This window comes from Cyprinodon tularosa, unplaced genomic scaffold, assembly GCF_016077235.1.
Source record: "Cyprinodon tularosa strain WSP-4 unplaced genomic scaffold, ASM1607723v1 ctg62, whole genome shotgun sequence".
In the NCBI taxonomy this organism is placed as follows: domain Eukaryota; kingdom Metazoa; phylum Chordata; class Actinopteri; order Cyprinodontiformes; family Cyprinodontidae; genus Cyprinodon; species Cyprinodon tularosa.
Genome location: NW_024039363.1, coordinates 1475022 through 1498175, shown reverse-complemented (window position 1 = coordinate 1498175; position 23154 = coordinate 1475022). Strand labels below are relative to the sequence as shown.

The 23154-nt window shown below is 41.6% G+C and overlaps 1 protein-coding gene across 1 annotated transcript in view; it reads left to right on the top strand.

The window, feature by feature from the left end:
- Window positions 1–23154, top strand: part of LOC119798367 (retinoic acid-induced protein 1) — an 83758-nt gene that overhangs the window by 57751 nt on the left and 2853 nt on the right. The window contains exons 3-5 of the mRNA XM_038307801.1: window positions 7553–14099; window positions 14191–14284; window positions 15130–15179. Coding sequence (XP_038163729.1) covers window positions 7635–14099; window positions 14191–14284; window positions 15130–15179 — 6609 coding nt within the window. The 5' untranslated portion in view covers window positions 7553–7634. The remainder of the gene's footprint in view (window positions 1–7552; window positions 14100–14190; window positions 14285–15129; window positions 15180–23154) is intronic.

The window sequence follows — 23154 nt, the reverse complement described above, 5'->3', positions numbered from 1 at the left end:
CATGAATATACTTTTTTAGCACTATGGAAGGAGCTCGACAGAGCTGATGGTCAGATTGGTTAAACTAAAAACAGAAGAAGATGTTGAAAGAACTAAAATTCATACCCAAATCCTATTTACAATTGTTCAGAGATGCTTTCCATCCATTCTGACCAAGTTGGAGTCATGGAACAGTGTACTGCATGTTTTAGAATTTACTTTATAACTTTTTTTCATTTTTCATTCCCCCACAAAATAATCTAGTTTAATCTCTAAGTAAAAAAACACCGTAGAGTTTGTGGTTGTGACTGCAAAATGTAAAACCATACCCCTGCAAGACTTTATACAAAATAATCAGTGTGGAGTATAAGGCCCAAGAGACTGATGGCTTAAGTGTGTGTGCTTCCTGGACGGGGCCACCTTTTACAGTTGCCTTTTGTATCTCTGCTTCTGTCTCCTTAACCCCAGTCGGCCTCTGCAGATTGCCACTCACACTAAGCCTGGTTCTGCTGGAGGTTTCTTCCTGTTAAAAGGGAGCTTTTCCTCTCCACTGTTGCTACAAGCATGCTTAGTGTGAGAGAATACTTTCGAGTCCATGAGTCAATGCAATAAACTTGTTTTCCTTAGATAGAAAACTTTGAATCAATTTGACTGTATGATTTGGTGAACTGTATAGTGGCTTGAGATGACATGTGTTGTGAATTGGCACTATATAAATAAACGGAATTGAATTGAATTAAGTGGCTGACATGTCTCTCTGATAGCCACTGCACCGGCAGACTTTAAAATAAATAAATAAATAAATGAATAAATAAAACAAAAAGAGAAAGAGACGCAGACCAATGCTAGGCCAGCACATCAGGAATACTCCCACTTCTTCCTATTGTCAGTCCAGATATGTCTTCCAGTCTGTACAGTTAAACCATTACAAATGATCCTGAACGCATCTGGTCTTCAATCAGCCCAAAAAGTCTCACATCACCCCTCCGTTCATTAAGCTTCTCTGGTTACCCCTGGCTGCCTGCATCAAACTCAAGTCGCTGATGTTAGCCTACAAAGTGCTTAAGGGTACAGCTCCCATCTACTTGAATCCTCCATCAAGGGCTTATGTCACAATGGTTATGTCGGTCACTCTGGTCAGCAATGGATTGTCGTCTTGCGGTGCCACCACGCTTGACTGTTTTCATGTGTTGTTCCAAGATGGTGGAGTGACCTACCAAGTGCTACAAGAACAGCAGCTTCCCTGTCTATCTTCAGGAAACTCCTTAAGACCCACCTCTTCAAAGAGCTTCTCCTATCCTAACTCTTACCCATAGCTGTGTATCCCTCTACTGCTCTCTCTGTACTTCCTTCTATCTCTTTGCTGTCACCACTGATTTTGACCAGGGGTTTTCCCAGGGGCGCAGATAGGTTTTTGAAACTGTGGGGGACAGTTACTATAGGGCTTGGTCATCGTGACGTAAGCACTTCGCGTCGCCGCCATGTTGAATTCGTCTTTTACAGCAGCTCAGACTACTGCCTATGACTACCGCGTACTGTACTCCCTCTCAGCCGTGTTTTAATTTGATTAATTTCACCTTAACTTGATTTCAACCATGGTAAACCGTTGCTGTATTGTGGGCTGTAACAGCTCAACACATGATTGCCATGGAAACATAGAAAATGGGTTAACTTTCCACCGCTTTCCTGACTGGAGGCGTAACCATGGAGACCAAGCGTCAGAGATAAAGAGTCGTCGGCTAGCTTGGATCGCGGCTGTAAGACGACCGAACATAACTTTCCACAGTATTCCGATGTCAATGAGAGTGTGTTCCCTGCATTTTCATTCTGGTAAGTTAAAGATGCACGGTTTTATTTATAGCCTACAGTGTTTCTTTCCTTCAAAGTTGGGATCTTTTACGGGAAAATAATAAAAACGGCAGCGGGAAAAGGCTCAAATACGCGAGAAACCCGGAGGGTTGGCAGTTAACGTTACTAACTACACCTTTTAAACACATAGCAGCTAGTTAAAAGTACATTACATGCGTGAGTGGTTGTTAGCCTTAGCGGTTAGCAGTTGCTAAACTAGCAGGTTCCAGAGCCCCTCTGATCACAGCTTACCTTCGTACGGATTACTGTGTTCCCACTGTTTGCTGGCTTTATGATCTGCAGCTCCTGAACCCATCCATTCATGAACTGCACATGAGACTCCAGGGACTTGTAGCTTGGGAACTGTTTTGAAGTATAGGCGCTCACTCATTGGTGCTCCACTCATTGTTTGGAACTTTATATGGATCCAAATGATTAACAATGCTGATTTTGTCACCATACCGGTCCCTGGCTTCTCTATTTAATGTGTCCCGGTAAATTCCAGATCCTTTTCGGGATTTTAACATCTTTTTTCTCTCTACTTCTGTCTCTTCTTTCAACAACAACGTTGTGTCAGAGCTATGCTTACGTTTGCGTAGCAGTCAATATGGCTGCGACGTCCCACAATGCAACGTGGATCCTGAGCCCTATTACTGGCTATTACTCAGCTATGACAACCCATCAATCTTAATTGCCCATCATTGCAAGAAAATAACATGTATTGGTACCAAGTACTCACCAAACATGCCACATGACGTGTGAAAAAAAAAAGGTTTTATTTAAACATGGACTGACTTTAAGTGCAGGCTGTAAACACACAGAAACACGAACAGCAAAGCCTACATATATACAAAAACAAATTTGTAAATAAGTACTTTACATGGCTTTTCAATAAATGGCCTCAAATGAAGAAAGTTGTGTGTCTACTTTGTCAAGAACTCTGTAGAACTCCACTTTGTGGTACTCCACAGCAGATTCTGGCCTGTGTGCAGGTGCTGGCCCAGAATATCTCTTTGGGGGCCTATGTGTTAGAGACAGCTTCTCAGCCATATCCACTGCTTCCTTAAAGACTGCCTCAAAGTGGGCTGGCTTTCTTTTGTCCCGTAATCTCTCTTGGACAACTGAGACTGCAGAGACCATGCCCTCCAATGTCTGGGTGCTTTTTTGGAGCGATGTATTCAGCACTTCCAGTTCGCTCATTACATCTAAGGCCAGTGAGCCCCAGTAGCCCCAATTTCAGTAAAATCTCAGGCTTTTAAATGTTGTAAAATCACCCATAAGTTTTAGGTGTTTTAGTCCTTTATAATTAAATTTATACATTCAAAAAACATAAGGAAGTTATTATCAACGTCTCACTCTACTTTACAGCTTTGTATTAACATTGCTTTAATGTGTGTTATTGTGTACAGCTTGGGATGTTAAGGGCCATGTTAATTATAGATTAAATAATTTACTGTTCTGTAGTTTAAGCAATTGTCATATTTGTAACATCACTAGTCTTTCCTGTGACATGCACCTTTTATTTATTTATATATACACACACACACATTATATATATATATATATATATATATATATATATATATATATATATATATATATATATATATATATATATATATGAGAGAGAGATTCTTTCCTCCGAGTTACAGTGACATAGACAAACTTGAAGATACATGACATCCTCAAATTTCTATTCTATTAAAATTTCTGTATCTGTATAATGGGTCTGTTCTATATGTTGTCTTCTCAATTCAGAAGGCCCCATGCCTGTCTTTGCCTAGGGCCCAAAATTTCCAAAATCCGCCCCTGTGTAGTGGAATTTGTCTAGCTTTGAAGTTAGTTTTTCTCATGATTCAACCTGTAACAACCTAAACCATTTGGCTTGGCATAAATACGGATTCAAGTAGCCTACTGTAGCCTACATATTTCTGAAAGACCCCCAACAACTCCAGAAAAAGTCGGAACAGTCGATTTCATTATAAATAAATAAATGCCAGTCGATTCCCCCTGCCTCCCGCCTTATGACATTGGCACCTCTCTTCACGCTATTCTCACTGACCGTCTCCACTCTTTTTTCCACGGCGACATCGAACAGACAACCAAAAAAATGCAAGGTGATATGATACCGCAATGAACAGTTTACTTACAGTTGGTGCTTTTCGAAAAAAGGATGCAATTGTTTTCTGTTTTTTCGGTTTGGCTGGCCTCATGTTGATGTCCGGACTCCGGAATTGGGAACTGTCCCGCCACTACTGTCTGTCTGAGTAACCATGGAAACCAGGCTCGAGACGTACAGGTGCTGGTCATAAAATTAGAATATCATGAAAAAGTAGATTGATTTCAGTAATTCCATTTAAAAAGTTAAACTTGTATATTATATTCATACATTACATACAAACTCATATATTTCAGATGTTTATTTTGTTTAATTTTGATGATTACAAATGACAACAAATGAAAATCTCAAATTCATCATATCAGAAAATTAGAATATTACTGAAGACCAATAAAAACAAAGGATTTATAGAAATGTTGGCCAACTGAAAAGTATGAACATGAAAAGTATGAGCATGTACAGCACTCAGTATTTAGTTGGGCCTCCTTTGGCCTGTATTACTGCAGCAATGCGGCGTGGCATGGAGTCGATCAGTCTGTGGCACTGCTCAGGTGTTATGATAGCCCAGGTTGCTCTAATAGTGGCTTTTAGCTCTTCTGAATTGTTGGGTCTGGTGTATTGCATCTTCTTCTTCACAATACCCCATAGATTTTCTATGGGGTTAAGGTCAGGAGAGTTTGCTGGCCAATTAAGAACAGGGATACCATGGTCCTTCAACCAGGTACTGGTAGCTTTGGCACTGTGTGCAGGTGCCAAGTCCTGTTGGAAAATGAAATCTGCATCTCCAAAAAGTTGGTCAGCTGCAGGAAGCATAAAGTGCTCTAAAACTTCCTGGTATGTGGCTGCGTTGACCCTGGACCTCAGAAAACACAATGGACCAACACCAGCAGATGACATGGCACCCCAAACCATCACTGACTGTGGAAACTTTACACTGGACTTCAAGCAACGTGGATGAAGTGCCTCTCTTCTTTTCCTCCAGACTCTGGGACCTTGATTTCCAAAGGAAATGCAAAATTTACTTTCATCAGAGAACATGACTTTGGACCACTCACCAGCAGTCCAGTCCTGTTTCTCTTTAGCCCAGGCAAGACGCTTCTGACGCTGTCTGTGGTTCAAGAGTGGCTTGACACAAGGAATGCGACAGCAGAAACCCATGTCTTTCATACGTCTGTGTGTGGTGGTTCTTGAAGCACTCACTCCAGCTGCAGTCCACTCTTTGTGAATCTCCCCCACATTTTTGAATGGGTTTTGTTTCACAATCCTCTCCAGGGTGCGGTTATCTCTCTTGCTTGTACACTTTTTTCGACCACATCTTTTCCTTCCCTTCGCCTCTCTATTAATGTGCTTGGACACTAAGCTCTGTGAACAGCCAGCCTCTTTAGCCATGACCTTTTGTGCCTTGCCCTCCTTGTGCAAGGTGTCGATGGTCGTCTTTTGGACAACTGTCAAGTCAGCAGTCTTCCCCATGATTGTGTAGCCTATAGAACTAGACTGAAAGACCATTTAAAGGCTTTTGCAGGTGGTTTGAGTTAATTAGCTGATTAGAGTGTGGCACCAGGGGCCATCAATTTTGAACCTTTTCACAATATTCTAATTTTCTGATATGATGAATTTGAGATTTTCATTTGTGGTCATTTGTAATCATCAAAATTAAACAAAATAAACATCTGAAATATATGAGTTTGTATGTAATGTATGAATATAATATACAAGTTTCACTTTTTAAATGGAATTACTGAAATCAATCTACTTTTTCATGATATTCTAATTTTATGACCAGCACCTGTAAATGCCAGAGACAGGATAACTTTTAGATTTGAATCTCTACGACGCAGGCAGCCTGCAGTTAAACAAAACGATTGCCCGTCTATGATCTGACTGTTTTATGTTGTTGTTGCAAAGCAGTAAATTAGAAAAAGCTTTTTGATTTTCTGTGAGTTTCGCCATATGTTTTTTTTTTTTTTTTATAAAAGTGGGGGGGACGGATTGAGGGTCATTCGAATCTGTGTACGTCAGAACACCCCTGACGTACACGCTATCTGCGCCCTTGGGTTTTCCTCTGGAGAACTTACTGTCATATTGATGATAACTGTAACATTGTATCTACTTTGTTAGTCACTTTAGATAAAAGTTTCTGCTAAATGCATAAACATTTTATTGTATGAAATAAATTTCCTTATACGTTGCCTGTAAAGGCTGATTTATACTCAGAAACCAGGTTGTTTGCATGTGTGTCGCAGTTAACACCAATATGCCCCCGTTACTTCCTCAGACACTCTAGTGCACCTCTCCGAAATTTTAGGTGACCGCAGACAGTGCCACAGACAGGAGGCCTCTAATTGTTCAAATCTACATCCGCTCTATGTATATTTCCTGTTTGCTACCTTACTAGCTTGTTTTGTTTTTGTATGACCGCCATTGTGGAAAACAACTCGTAAAGATGGACCAGCTAGAAGAAAGAGGTGCGTGAGAATGCTGGGACCCTTTTTCCACCTGGATACCCTCTCTTTTTCGCCCTCACGTCCCTACGTTGTGGCACAAACTTGCCCCTTGCGTTTTTCCACTTCCTCATCGCCTCGTCCGTATATAGACCCACAGCTAGTTCGTGATTGTCCATCTTGCGTTCTGGCGTGGAATAACATAGAGCAGATCCCGTTTCAAAATTGGACATAAATCAAAAATATATGCAACAAGCTCACTGCGACACACTGCTGCAGGAGTACAATGAGCCCTTAACTCGTTGCCATTTTTGACGGCACTATGCATTTGGACCAAATAATCATGCTAATACACTTTCTGTCACCTACTTTGCACCCTGGGGCTAGATTTTAAAAAAAGGACACATAGTTTGAACTGTTGGCTCTAAACCTGGCCCTGACCAGGTTCAGTTCACTGAGTCCATCGCTATTGTAATCGACTTGGAGAGAGCCAGCTTTATGATAATGAAATGGACACAAAATAAAACAGATTTGGCCAACTAAGCCTGGTTAAAGAACTAAGCCAGTTTTGAATTGAATAAACTGCATAAACCCACTCTGACACACTCACACACAACTACATGCAGGTGAAATAGTATAGTCCCCACATTTTGCACATACTGGAAACAATGCATCTTACACTATCAACACTAAACCTCTGTTGGTCCATTTAGAGGATGCATATACACAGTGTACTAGTGCCCACTTCTCTTGGGAGGAGACTAGAATTCCTCACCGACCAGAAGACAAAAAAGCACATAGGGCCAAGCAAAAGATTTATAAACATCTAACAAAAAAATAGTATTGTTTGAGAGCTTAAATGTAATATTAGTAAAAAGTAGAAACAATGGCAAGAAGTTAAAATTACAATTACCTTAAAGTAATGAAATAGTTAAAATGCAGTGTGTGTGTGTTTTGATAGTATATAACACTTCTACTTTAGATTTAAACTCTAGTGTGTGTCAAAAGAATAATAATTTACTGTTGCTTTAAGTGACTCTTGAAATGTATGCTCAAGTTCACTTCAGACAACCAAAAGTGTTTATACCCATGTCTAACAGTACTTACACTGATAATTTCTTGTATTTTTCTACATTTTCTCTTCTCGTTCCATCCATACCTTTAGAACTCAACACCCCCTCCCCCTCCCCCTTCTTCCTGTTTCACTTCACCTCCCCCTCCCGTTCATGCTACAGACGGAGTGAGTTATGCAGTCCTTCCGTGAGCGCACCAGTGGTTACCACAGCAACCAGCCCTGCTATCAGCAGGAGCCCCATGAATTATCTCGCCTGGAGACCTACAGACAACACCCACATCATCCCCATCCGCAGCATCCACACCCCGGCCCTGGTCCACATCCCGGCCCTGGCCCAGGGCACAACAGGTCAGGCTATGATGGTATGTCTAACACAGCAAACGTGCCAACAGGTGGAGCAGCTGGAATTGGAGGACCCAAGGACTGTTACAGCCAACAAAACTATTCTGGGTACCCAGGAAATACTGGGGGCAGTGGAAATGGAAATGGGGGTTCACCGGCCTCACAAGCAAAAAAATCCTTTAGAGGAAGCAAAGTTCCCCCTCCAAACCCTGGTCAGCACCTGCAGGGGCCCGGGGGCTATAGTAATCACATGGGCCCAGGAAATTATTCTGCCCAGTATATGAGTGAGGGCCATCTCCAGCAGAAGTGGGATGACCCTGCACAGATAGCACAGTATGAACAGGAGATGGTGGGTCGACTTGAAGCTGGTGCTTCCCCTGCCACTGGCTCCTCCCACTATATGGACTCAAACATGTTGGGGCACTCCCAAACCCCGTGCCACCAGCCCTCAACCCCAAGTTATACAAGTCCACACCACCATCCCCATCCTCCTAACCCTGCCCCCTCACCTCTCATGTACCCCCAGAGTCACCTACACTACCCTCAACCCTCTCCCTCTCCATCCCCATACATGGAAAAATGCAGTCCTATGCCCCAGTGTTTTAAAGGCTACAACATACCTCCAAGTTCTCAGTATAGCAGACAGCTTAGTAGTCATAGCAGTCTAAAGCAGGGGGGCTACAGGTCAACACAGAATAGCTATGGGTACCAGCAGCCAACACCCAGAGGTTATGAGCAACAGACTTCTTTACAGGCAATGACCAACCCCCAAGAACCACACTCTAAATACCAACACTACAACCAATCTCAGCAAAATTATTGTCTTTCGGAGCTGCCTGTCAGATCTCCAGAACAGTACTATCAGACTTGTAGCCCCTCCTCAAGCCATTCGCCTGCTCGATCTGTTGGGCGCTCACCTTCGTATAGTTCCACCCCTTCACCACTAATGACCAATCCAGAGTCTTTCCAGTATGGACAGCCACCAATGACACCTGGAGCAGCCTCCTCCTCATCATCTTCTTCAACTGGTATGCAAGATCAAGCCAGTGCAAACACCATGCTGATGCCCCCAAGGTCTCACCCTTCGCCCAACATATCCCACACAGCATCCCACAGCTATACTACTACACTACAAGCACCTACAATGAAAGAGCGCTTCTCAGAAAAGCTGTTATCAAATCCCAGCTTGTGGAGCCTGAACGCTCTCACCTCCCAGGTGGAGAATATCTCCAATAATGTCCAGCAACTTCTGCTTTCAGAGGCGCTGGTTGCAAACAAGAAAGGCAATAAACGCAGCAGTGGTGGGAGCAATGGCAGCACTGGAAGTGGGGTATCTAATAAGAAGGGTGAAGAATACAAAAGTCCTCCATATCCAGAAAGTGGTGGTAGTGTGAGTGGTGGCCCAATGCATGAACCTTACTCTACCCCACAACACCAGCCATTGCCTATGGAACTCCATGAAGGCGGTTATTCCAGCAGTAGTGATGAACCATTGGACAGAGGCTACTATTACTTTGGCCAGGGCAGAAGTCCAGCCCAAGCCCTTAACAATACGCAACTAAGTCTGGACACAGCCTCATCTTGCTCAATTGCTTCTCCAGATGATATGTCCACCAGATCTGGAGATTCAGGTCTGCACAACCTTACTCCTGATCCTATAAGGTGTCAGGCAGGGCAAGGAGGAGATGGCATGAATACCCCTGTGAAAAGTATCAGTGATGAGAGGTCTCCAACAAGCATCACAATCTCCAGCCCTATGAAACTAGAAAGGGATTCCCCATCACATATACAGCATATCAATCAACCTGTAAAAGAGAACTTTGAAGAATCAGCTTGGACAGAAAAACCTACTGAAAAGGAAGAGGAAGCCGTAGAAAAAACTCTTGACTTCATAAGTAATACACACTCAACTAACCACTCAGAGAAGCAAGAGAAATGGAGAGATGATGAAAAATGCCCAACATTCTACAGCAAAATAAACACAGATATGGCAGGAAAAAACTATTGCTATGAGGATGAAATGTACCAAGAGGTTCAGAGCAAATATGATTCAGACGCAAGAGACTCTATTGAACAATCCCCAGCTAATCTCTCTGATTCCAGTAACAAGGATAATTTCAGTCAAGAGATGAAGTCAGAGGCATTCAAATCTGAATCTCCAACCGCATCTGAGAGCTCTGTGAAAACTTTGCCTTTCATTTCAAGAGGGGACCTTGAACAAGATCAATATTCCACAGAGAAAGACGACAGTTCAGCAAACACCTCTCCAACCCCCCAAGCTGAAGTCCAGGAAGAGTGCAGTAGTGACAAGGAGAGCAGAAATCAAGAGAATGACAAAGAGTTAGTTGAGGAAAGGGGAGAAGATAAGACAAATGAAGAAGAGGAAGAAGTTACTGAGAAAAGTTCTATTTCACAGGTTTTATCTGGAGAAATTAGGAATGATGTTAAAGAAGGAGAAAAAGAAGGCTGTTCACTTAATGAAGATCAAACAAATGATGGAGACATCCAAGGGAGTTCCTCTGAAGATCACTACAGCAGAACAGAAAGTCACAATTTAACACTCCATACTGACAGTGATTTTCCCGGGGGGCATGGCCATCTAAATGCTGCAGCAGCAACAACAGCGACAGATGCTTCAACAAGGGAATCAGCCATTGGCGACACAGCACCTCAGCCACAGTCTGCTATGCCAGTATTCTCTGCTCTCAATGACAAGGCAGTTCCTCCTGCTCAAACTAGAGATCATATTGATCACAGTGATGCTAAGGTTCTGGAGCCAGACTCTCCTCAGCTGCCAGGGAAGTCAATACTGCCCTCTGCTCCTTCCTGGGCTGACACTCCACCATCTCCTCAAAAAGGTGATGATGATATAGAACCAGGCATAAGTTGTGCCAGTGCTGTGACACCACAGGCAAAACCAGAGCCTATGTTTCCATCTGCTCAGCCAAGGACTTATGGTCGCAAGCACGCTAGAGGACGAAGGAAAGCAATACATTCCGGTGTGGCATTAAGGCGACAACTAAGCTTAAAGAAGCAGGAAGAAAAGGAGGATGAAGAAACAAAGAACGCACAAAAAACAAGCATGCCTCCAAGCAAGACTGCTTTATTCTCCGATCAAACTAATCTTGCTCTTCAGGATTCTATTGCGAGCCAGAATCCTAAGATACTGTCAGATGGTTTTCAATCGAGGATGTGCACTCGCTCATTTAATGCTGCAGATATGCAAGCAAAAGTCGAACCTAATGTAAGGCGAAAAGCAGGTCCCAAACCTGGATCTAAGCCAGGCCCAAAACCAATTGCAAAGCCAGGGCCAAAACCAGGTTCTAAATCTGGTCTTAAACCAGGTCCAAAACCTGGACCTAAACCTGGGAAAAGGATAGGACAAAAACTTTCACCTAATGAATCACACATCCCCTTAAAAATTGAAACAGCAGCGAGACAAAAACCAGGGCCTAAACCAGGTTTAAAGCCCGGAGCAAAACCAGGACCAAAGCCTGGATCTAAACCTGGACCAAAACCAGCCCTAAGACCGGGTCCAAAACCTGGGATTAAGCCTGCTGAGGTTTTGACCTCCACTGATGCTGCACCCGTCAAAGCTCCAGTTGGTCGCCCCAGGGGCTCAATTTCAAAAGCTAAATTGATGGACCGGGAAGATTTAAGACAAGTCACAGAAAAGCAAAGCAGGACTAGAAAAGCTCTAAAAACTACAACGCTCCAAGACGACAAGGATGTAAAACCTACACCAGAAGAAAAACGAACTTCCACAGAAATTAAGATACCAGAAAAGGAAAATAACAATATGGTGTTAAGATCTAGAAAGCCATCACAAGACAAACGAACAAAAGAAAAAGAGCGGGAAGGGGAAGGCACTCAAATCCAAATAACAACAGAAAATAAATTCAGTGAAGTTTCTTTAAATGTAGAGGAAGTCGTAGTGGAAAAAATTGTAAATCCAAACCCTGATACCAGGATAAAAACTGATGTTTCGATTGACGAACCTGCTCTACCTGTAATGACAATTCTATCTGAGGGGTCTAAGGAAAAATCACGACCTATTCTGAAGCGGAAATCTAGCCCAGAAATCTCTACAACACCTGTGAAAAAGAAGAGAGGTCCAAAGCCCAAGCTAAGAAATTTGCCACATCAGCCAGTTTTGTTTGAGGAGACTCTACCCACTCCCAAAGAGAAGATTGTCCCTGGTCCCAGAAGAAAGCGAGGACCAACAAGGAAATCTTCTCTGGTCACAGAGGAAGCTTCCCCAAATAGCTGTGGATCTATGAACAGTGATCTTCCTGTGATTCCTCCTCAATGCCCCACTAAAACAAAAGTTCTTCCGCCACGCAAAGGCAGGGGACAGAAATATGAGGCAATGGTACAGAAGATCACATCGCCTAGCTCAAAGAAACACCTCCCCACTACCCAACAAGACAATTGTCTAAGTGAGGATATCACTTCAAAAGCTTTTTCTGAATTTGTCCTTAGGGAAGGTGGGACCTCTGTTCAAACAAATTACACTGACACAACAGATTTCACAAAAGAGGAAATGAAACAGCAAGAAGGAGGTCTTGCAATCGAAAATGTATCACAACAAAGTGAAAAGCATGAACTAAGTCTAGAGGAATCAACAATAGATATATTGAGACCGTTATTGGAAGATGATGTTACAAATACGAATGAAAGACAACAGGACACAGACAAAGGTAAACCAGAAACCAAGATGGATCTTGTTGACTATGAGGCTTTGACTTCAGTAGAGACATCAATAGAAGTTGCAGCTTTGGCGGAGAGGACAGAACAGGCCTCTGAGATTGTTTTTACTGGTGCCACAAAGTCTGTCAGAACTAAGAGAAAGAGATGGGCAATGGTGGAGAGTACAGATGCATCAGTAGTAGCCTTGGAAGCAGACAGTCTCATAATCACAACGCCAAGGCTTGCAAAGCAGAGAGCCATTAAAAACAACCATGAAATGCACCTTAAACAGAGGAGGAAGAAGAGAAAGGGGGAGGCAAATTTAGAGGAAACTGGGACAGTAGCTGAGACAAATGCAAAAGAAACACCACAACCTCTAGAAAAGATAGAGGAGAAGGTGGCCATCACAGAGTCCACAGAACCTCTACCAACTAGCCAGGATAAGTTAGCAGAAACCCCTCAAGCTGTCTCTACAGAACTTAAACAAAAACCTCGAAGAGGCCGAAAACCATCATCAAACCCAAACAAACGGAAGAGAAGCAAAGCCTTAGTCGAGCAAGCTTCTGGGAAGCCAGTGAAGATCCACAAAAAACCTGGGCCAAAACCTGGGATGAAAGATGCAATTGAGGTCATTGAGGCAGTTGTAAGGGCAGCTGGGTGTGAACAGGACAAAAAAGAGGAACAAGAAAAAGAAGAAAGGGAAAGAAGGGGACTAGAGAACACAGAAGGAGAGGTTAGTACCATTGGTCCTGTATTGACCGTTACAGAAAAAAACATGGAGGTCATCTCTGTGAAAAGAATCAGGAGGAGACTACTCAACAGAAATTCCAAACTGTCTTTTTGTCCTTATGTAAGGATCAGCAATTCAAGAGACTTTTCCTCTTGGTGTGCAATAGTTAACAAGCCTGAAGATGCTGTTGTTTTTCAGAGACGCAGAAAAAAGGGCATACTTAGAATGAGGAATCCTTTCACGGTTGCTAAAGCAGTGCCGCACTCCTCTGCCATGCAACTTGGACCATTGGTAAACACAAATCGAGCTGATGTATGTCTTACCTGTTGCTTGTGTGGGAAACCACCAAACTACAAAGGCCTGGGTGATCTGTGTGGTCCCTACTACACAGAAGATAGTATTCCACGGAAAATTCTGACCATCCAACACACGCAACTCTTCAGGGAAGACACCAACAAGACAGATGGGAATGATAGTGGTTGCAGCGAAGAACCAGGTACCTCCTCGAAGACTGAAGATACAATGAATTCTGAAAAGGAGGGAAATACAGAAACTTCTGAAGAGGCTGGCCACAGCAGGCACCATCTCCGACATTACCGGCGGCTAGCAAGGCGGGTAAGATCAGGTCAGGAGGCTGGTCTGAGAAGACTTACGCTTAGAGAGAGATTCAGAAGAATGAAGCAGCTTCAGAACCTCTGCACCGCCACTTCAAAAGAGCAAGAGGACAATGAAAGCACGTTCCAAAGGCTACAAATGCAAGCAGTAGCAAATGAGCATTGGGCACATGAAAACTGTACCATCTGGACCAAGGGGATAATTATGGTAGCTGGAAGGTTATATGGATTGAAGGAAGCTGCCAGCAAGTCAGCTCAAACGGTACGTAAACAATCTAAATACATTTCGTTTTCTGCTTGTTGCTTAATTTGGATTTCTTTAATGATTTTCTTCTCTGTCTGATGAACTCCAGAGCTGTCAAAAGTGCCAGATTTCAGGAGCATCCCTCAGCTGCTGTTGGAGAGGCTGCTCTTATAGGTATCACTACATCTGCGCCAAGGAGATAGGTAAGAGTCCATGGAAGGAAGCAATAAGAGAAAATAGGTTAAACAAAAGCCAAAGATTATTTTTATGAGTTTGAGCTTGAGTGAAGAGTGAAAGAAGAGGCAAGAGAACGTGGGTAAACTGAGAGGGAAAATGCATCGAGGAGTAGCAATATTGAATGCGAAACGATACGTCTGAGAGCTCAGAGGGAGAGAAAACCCGAAAGAGAGCTTTGATTAAAGGGGATGATGAAAGTGGGAGTATGAAAGAGAAAGGAAAGAGACAGAGGGGGGGGAGCGTTTCTATGTGTGCATTATTGACTGCAACCCCTGTGGCTCCATCCATCCATGCGGCTGCCAGGGCTTTGAATGTTGGTGTAGGTGTGTGCACCTACTGATGTGTGTAACGCTTGCCTAAATGCTCCCTAATGTTCATCTAGAAAGCATGTTAACAATATGTATGTTCACTTAGCTCATCTATGTGTGTGTTGCTGTTGCCATTGAAAATGTCAGAGTATGTGACATGACTTACCTTTGTGAAACCTCATGCCATAGAGGTACAGTGCAAGGATTAGAAGGCCTGCCACGTCTGCAGAGCCACCATAGGGAGAAGAGTGAGGCTCTTTTTAATCCTGCTGAGTGCACCAGCCGTATATGCCTGCCTGCTCTGCAACCCATCCACTCAGTCGCGCCATCTTTCTCTTTATTCTTACTTTCTATGCTATTCCTTCTGTTGCATTTTCATCGTTTATGTATTTTTACCATCGACATTCTCCTTATAAATATTATGCATCAGTTGCATTATTTTTCCTCTGTACTTGAAACAACTAGCTTATATTCCTCTTTGCCTTTTCTCTTGCTACCTTTAGGCTGCACATTCCATGAGGATGATTTTTCCATCAAATGCCCAAAACATGAGGTAAGAAACAAAATACTTTATCGACAATTTAGTGAAAACCCTGCATATCAATCATCATTGCTGATAATTACAAATAAAATCCTTAAATACCTTACACACCTTCATATTGATACTTGATTTTACTGCATTGTTTTGTAGAGAAAAGTGTATTTCAGGAATATGCAAAAGTATTTAAACTACCTATTTTCAGAATACAATAACAAGCTACAATAACAAGTATTTTGTAGGCCATAATTTTTGTAAAATTGCAGGAAAAGATTTTAGTGCTTCTTCACTTAAAGAAAGATATGGTAAATGTGACTTTATTTAAAAAAAAAAACTAAATCAAGTACAACTAGTTAATTTGTATTCAGTATAAATATAGCTGAAGTTTTAGAACTCAGAAGATAAGTCAAAAATCAGTATAAACTATAAAATAACATCCCCAGATTGAGGAGAGTTCAAGGAAAGCAACCAAAAGATCAATTTCTTTGAAAGAAAGGTAACACAGCAAATCTCACTAAAAACAACAACCTCACTGTAACATGTAGTTAAAGCAGCATCATGCTGTGGGGATGCTGTGGAGCCTAGGCAGGGTTAATTTGAAAACTGATGAATCTAAAAATGTAAAATAAACATTGAGGAAATTTGTTAGAGGTAGAAAGGGAATGGGAAAGAACTTACCTTCCAAAAGCATCTTAACCACACAACCAGGATGGAATGGGCTTTAGCTGAATTGGCCCAATGATCTGAATCCAATGGTAAATCTTTTTACAGCTCATACCCTGACTCTACATCCAATCTGACTGGGCTTAGGTTATCTTTGCAAAAAAATAAAGTATAAAAGAAAATGTACAAATGTGGTACAGGCATTATCCAAAACATCTGTAGTTTTAGTTGCAACAAAATATTGGCCTAGAAAGTTTTAACTTAGGGATCATAAATATGAATACTGTGGCTGTTACCTTTTTTCTGTCAACTACTTGAAATCAGATTGGAAATAAAACATAAAAAAAAAACTGTCTAACAGTAGAACAATGAACAAAATTGCAATGAAATTAGAAGATGTTTTAACATTATCCAGAAAATAAACCAGATCATTAACACTCACAAAAAAATCTAACAGCAACTAGAAAAAGCTGTTTCGTAGAAACAGCAAAGTGGGAATGCTTTTTTTGCTGAATGAAAAAAGCTGAAATTAACTGCATAACATATGAAAATGTGATAGGAAGTCATCAGAAACTTCAAACTGCAGAAAACAATTGAATCATCTGAAGATTGTGTAGGGTAGAATCATTTGGCAGTAAAATGGCAGAAACAAACTCATCTTAAAAGCAGCACAGCCAAACCATACATAATATCAAAAAATGTCTTTAATGTGTGCACTAGAAGAGTCTTAATATAATGTCTCCCAAGTTTCTAGAAAAAATTCTAAAGAAATTTTGAAGGGGGGCCACCTACTGCCCAGAAACATGTCAGGCGTGTTATGAATTAGCAGCAAACAGAAAAGCTTAATTCCTGTCCAGAAAAAGAGCAAAATTAAGCCAAAGTTCTCAGCATAGGCTGAAAAACATTCAATTAGCTGAATCAGAAAAGAAATTACAAAGAAGAACTTGCATCTTATCTGGTTGAAGAAAATATGAGTAGCTCAAGGATGGGAAGTAAAATGTTGAGGAAGATGGTATTGAATAAGTATCAAAACTTTGAAATTGTGGAAATGTCAAGACTTGGCACAACAATTTGAAATGATTTAAAATGTGTCGGTTGATCAGCATAAAGAAAACAGTGTCATCCTTAGAGGATTGAAATATACAAACCTATGTGCAAGACTGACCATGAGAAGCAGAGGAAGGACAGAGAGAGAAGCTTATAGAAAGAGAGCTAATACCACTTAAGGAGCTGAATTTATCAAAAAAATGTAACCTGCATGTTACGAGCCGCTGTGTTGATGACAGCACCGTTGGCAGGCTTAGGCTGCATGTTACGAGGTTAGCACATGCTTTATTACAGTGTAAATCTTAGAACCTGATTAAGAAATATGCACTGAGGTGTGTGGTCAACAGGCCTTGGTAGTGTAATTTGAAGAAATTGGTTGAGTTTGGGTCATAGCTACGAGCCATATGGCACAATGAATGAGTGTATGTAAGGAAGAGGCTTTTATTTTGTAGAGTCCCTTTAGTCTTATTTCGAAAGTCTATCATGGATGTGTGTCAAGGGAAGGGTCATGCCCAGCAGTGATATAGAATCCATTCCTAAATATGAAATCACTGGTTTTCCATGTTATTGGGTGAGTAGATACTGTATTAGAGCGTAAATGGGAGACTTTTATTGTGAAATTTGCTCTGGGGTATGTTTTGAAAAGGTCCCTAGAGTCTAAAACAAGCTGGTAGAGTTTGGGTCATAATGCTGAGCCATTTGCATCAATTAATATGCGAGTATAATACAGAGGCTTTTATTGTGTAGGGTCACTGGAGTCTTATTTTGAAAGTCTAGCAGGGTTGTGTGTTGAGAAAAGGGTCAGACCCAGCAGTGATACTTGATGACTTTCCAATCGTTAAATCACTCTTTTCCCTTGTTATTAGGGCAGTAGATAAAGTGGCAATGGGAGGCTTTTATTTTGAAATTTTCCATGTGGTGTGTTTTGAAAACCCCCTAGAGTCTCATTTAAAAAAAAAAGTGGTTGAGTTTGGGTTATAATGTTTAGCCATATGCTGGGAAAAAATATGAGTTTAATGTAGGGGCTTTTATTTTGGAGGGTCCCCGGAGTCTTATTTTGAAAGTCTATCAGGGTTGCGTGTGAAGGGAAGGGTCATGGCCAGTAGTCATATTGTATCCATTTCCAAATGTTAAATCAGTGTTGTCTCCCTCCATTAGATTAAAATGTGCTGTTTAAAGTGGCAGAGGTAAAATCCCTTTGAAGCTCGGTTACCTTGACAACGCTTAATGAGCCTGTCAGTTAAAGAGAGAAAAGCGCTTCACTTTCGTTCCTTTCCTCTCAGGCTTTTTTGAATGGGAATATCAGCTCAGAACAAATGAGTGCTGAAGACAAACCGTAAATGGTATCTAAAAAATTATTTCAGTCTAAGCGACAGCTATCCTTTGTCTCCAATTGGGATAATGTTCATGGCTGTAGCTCATTCACAGCCTTAATGGGAAGGAGAAATATAAAGGTTTGTAAATCCTGCTGGTCTCATTAAATAACATGGAGTTCCATGGTAGAGCAGAACTCTCAAAAGCAAAACTTCCCCTGCGAACAAACGAGCGGTGAGCCAAAACCATAAAAGGTATTCAAAAAATTCTTTCACCGTTGGCGTCAGCCATCCTTCGGGTTCGACTGTGCCAACTTTCATGTTTCTACTAAAAATTATTTGGCCACGGTGACGATGTAAAAATTTGCATTTTCTGAGTTTGAGGATTTTTCTCAGAATCAGCGTTTTCCTATGCCCGAACAAGTCAGCTAAACAGCTAAACCATAAATGATATTGAAGAAATTCCTTCAATGTGAGTGCTAGAAGGTTCTGTAGATGTTCTATACCAAGTTTCATGTTAGTACATCAAATAGTTAATAAATGGGAGCGATACGAAAATATGTATCGTTTTGGATTTGGTCTGTGATTTTTGGAAAATCTCTCATTGGATTTCTATTGGGGAAGTGTGGACTTCTTCATGGTCTGGGCCAAACTGTCGGAAAACCGTAAATGCCACATAAATTAGGGTTATATTTCCTGAATCCTGATAAAAATCCCTACGTTTTGATGTATAATTTATTTCAATTGAGTTAAAAATGAGGGACTGAGAATAATTTGTTCGGAAAAACCAGAACAGCTCAAAAGCTAGAGCACGCACTCTAGCAGTTGAAGAATTCCGTCCATAGACTTCCATTATAAATCTGAAAATCTTAAAATTTTCTTTTAAAGTTTGAAGCTTCACTGAAACAAAACTGTAAAAGTTAGCAAAAAGCTGAGTTAAACACTAATAGCAGAAAGATACGGAAACATTTTAAAAGTTGAATGGTGTTTCTAGCTGAAAGTATGCTGAAGTAGTTAAAAGTCGAAGATGATAAAGTTTTATCTGAATTTTGCTGAAATCTAAGAATTCTACATGCATTTCAATGGGACAAAAAAAACGCAGAAAAAGCAGAATATCGCGAAAACTACAAAAAATATCTTTACCAAAAGACATAGCACAATTCTCCTGGACAAGCTGAACGTTTTGATACCAAAATTGTTGAAATCGGTTGAAAACTGCGGGACTAGTTAGAGTCAGAAAAATTTGAAGTGAACAACAATAAGTGCATAAGCATTCCCACTTGATAATGCATTTAGGTTTTTGTTCAAACGTGGTTGTTAAAGGAATAGTACACCCAAAACATGATTAGCCTTCATTTTCTACTCACCTCCATGCTGAACAACACTCTGGAGTACTTTTTTGATATCTCAAATGCATCTGGAGATCTGGGAGGCTTCTTGCTGTCTGCTGACATTCAAATAATGGAGGTCTATGGCGCCCGAGACAGAAAGGTCCACAAAAGTCCACAAAAACTTGTCAATATTCCTCCATACTGCTCGTCCAATGTAATCCAAGTGTCCTGAGTGGGTAGCATCCAGAATTTACTCGAAACGAAGTCATTTAGAACGTTTTAGAGCCTAAACAGTAGTGTATAGGATTTCCTAATAGCGCCCCCATGCGCGCTCACGATTCTACGGAAGCCGGCAGACCAAACCAGCGCATTCAGCTCGGCAAAGAACTCATGCTCTTCCTCAACACTGAAGTCCTCAGACATTTTTCTTTCGTTGTTTCTTTCTTTGCACAGGTAAACAGCACATTTCTTCTTCTACGCTTGCATTATCGGCAGACCAGACGCTGAATGCGCACTTCCTTCCGGTTTGGTCTGCCGGCTTCCGTAGAATCGTGAGCGCGCATGGGGGCGCTATTAGGAAATCCTATACACTACTGTTTATGCTCTAAAAACATTCTAAATGACTTCGTTTCGAGTAAATTCTGGATGCTACCCACTCAGGACACTTGGATTACATTGGACGAGCAGTATGGAGGAATATTGACACGTTTTTGTGGACTTTTATGGACCTTTCTGTCTCGGGCGCCATGGACCTCCATTATTTGAATGTCAGCAGACAGCAAGAAGCCTCCCAGATCTCCAGATGCATTTGAGATATCAAAAAAGTACTCCAGAGTGTTGTTCAGCATGGAGGTGAGTAGAAAATGAAGGCTAATCATGTTTTGGGTGTACTATTCCTTTAAGTTTGTGTTGTTTGAGCTATTACATAGCTTTTTTGACTCCAGAGATCCCAAGGTAGAACCTCAGAGCACAAAAATGTTTTATAGTTGTGAAGTATTTTATTAGTAAATGTATTTCCAGCTCATTTTTGTGCATTTGCAAAAGGACAAATTTACTGTTGAAAAAACGGTTACCAATAGAAATGTGTTAACAATCCAAATATGCTTCAGATAGAATTAGACTGACAAATAATTCGAAAACATAACCTAAGGAGTCAAATTCTACAATATAGGATTTGAAACATTGAAACATTGTTAGAGCTTTGATATCAAACATAAAATACTGTCTTAATGCATAAAGTCAAATATTTCTGTGACTGGGGGGACAGTCACAAATAGATTCTAAGAGGTCCAGTAAAGATCCATCAATATTTAATGAGAAGTAAAACCTTTAAATTGTAATCTCCTGTATTTAGAATCAAACAATTTGGCTTATAAGGATTCCCTCATTATGATGTATGGTTGCGCATTTATTCCCTCTTCTTGTCCTGCTTTTCCTTTTATACCCTTACTGTACCAGTGCATATACAAATACTGAATTCACATGAGTCTTTCATAGGATATACCGTATAAAAAAAATCAAGTTATATGCTTATGTACATATAAACAGACTGTGCACTCGCTCATTTAATGCTGCAGATATGCAAGCAAAATCGTACTTAATGTAAGGTGAAAAACTGGTCCAAAACCTGGATCTAAGCCGACCCAAAACCAATTGCAAAGACAGGATCAAAAACAGGTTCTAAATCTGGTCTTAAACCAGGTCCAAAACCTGGACTGAAACCTGGGAAAAGGATGGAACAAAAACTTTCACCTAATGAATCACACATCCCCTTAAAAATTGAAACAGCAGCGAGACAAAAAACAGGGCCTAAACCAGGTTTAAAGCACGGTGCAAAACCAGAACCAAAGCCTGGATCTAAACCTGGACCAAAACCAGCCCTAAGACCGGGTCCAAAACCTGGGATTAAGCCTGCTGAGGTTTTGACCTCCACTGATGCTGCACCTGTCAAAGCTCCAGTTGGTCGCCCCAGGGGCTCAATTTCAAAAGCTAAATTGATGGACCGGGAAGATTTAAGATAAGTACCTGGAAAGCAAAACAGAACCAGAAAAGGTCTAAAAAAAAAAGCTTTAATAGGATATGCTGTACAAAATAATCAAGCTATATGCTTATGTACATATAAACAGAGAAAGAAGATGAAAGGAAAAAAAGTCCCTTTCCTGTTTTTGCCTTAAAACCACAAATTTCCAATTCTTTATTCCAAACTCACTGATTGTTAAACATTTTTAAGCAGCCTACATCCACCAAACACTCTTAGACCTCTGCTATTTCTAGGGCTCCCTGCTTTTTGGTGAACATTAACAGTCTGCGCCACACCTGCCCTTCCTGTGGGACAGACACCATCTGCTGGTGATGAATGGACACTGCAGCACAGAGTGGAAGGTCAAATGCGAGGGGGTGGAGAGAGCTAGAGATGCTGACATTCAGCAGAGAGCAGCAGTGCATTGAGGCAGCGGTGGCACCGGCCCCCCTCCCCCTCCCCTCTCTGCATCTGCATTTTCTCTTCCTCCCTCCCTCCCTCCCTCCCCTTCCTCTTCCTCTCCTGCTCTCCTCTGTGCAGACTGGCAGGGATGAAAAGCTGGCAGCTGATCAAAACACCCCACCCACCATTGCTGCCTGTTATCCTCCCCACATGCTCGCTCCACCATTGCTCTCTAGTTCTTCCTCTCATTATTTCTCCTTTCTCCTTCTTTTTCCCTGTTAGCCTCATTCCGCTTCTTTGCTCTCCCGCTGCTCCATCTCTCCCAGCGTCTCACTCCATTCACCTTCTGATATCCTATAAGCTCCTCGTTTTGTTTTTTTTCTCTTTCCCTTCATTCTCCCTTCACCCTTTCTCAATCAGCCCTTTTCTCACCCGCTTCCTTTCTCATCCTCTCCCTGCACCTCCCGTTCACCTCCACTCCCACATGTGAGCGGCAGAGATGAAGTGTGAGAAACAGATAGAAAATGAGAGCAAGTCAGAGAGAGATTGTTGTTAGCTGAGCTGAGGCAGAGCTGTCATCAGGCTAAGGGATCTAAAGGGCTGCACGTCTGTGCCGAGCCAATTCGAGCTGAGCAGCCTAATCAAAGGAAAGAGGAGACACGGATAAACATGCACAAGCAACCCACCAATGAGTCCCCATGTCAGAGGACTCTTTCTATCCCTGCTTTTCTCACTTTAAGGCTTATTGAAATGCACCCTGATGTAATATATAGTTTGTGCATCAACATGGGATCATTTTTAGGTTAGATCACAAATATCCTCATGGATGCAAAAATAAAACATGGACATTAACACAGTTTGGGCTGCAGCTGAGCTAGAAAAAAACCCAAGCAGAATCAGGACAGTTATATCAGAGAGAGCAGCCGACTGCGAGAGGATGAGAGTGCGAGAAAAGAAGAGCAACAAAAGAGGAGAGCTGTTCGGTGATGTTAAGGTGGGAAAAAATAAAGGTGTAAAGCATAATGTGTTACTACAGGGATGTGAAAATGGAGAGAGAGAGAGCATAAAAAGAAAGACAAAGGACAGAGTGCTAAGCAGGGCATGAGGATGGGCAGCTGGCAGTTCGGAGGCTGGATGAAAGGCTTGCAAAAACATTCGATTTATCATTTAAACCACAAACCTCAGTCTATCTTATTATTTGATGGATCAACATA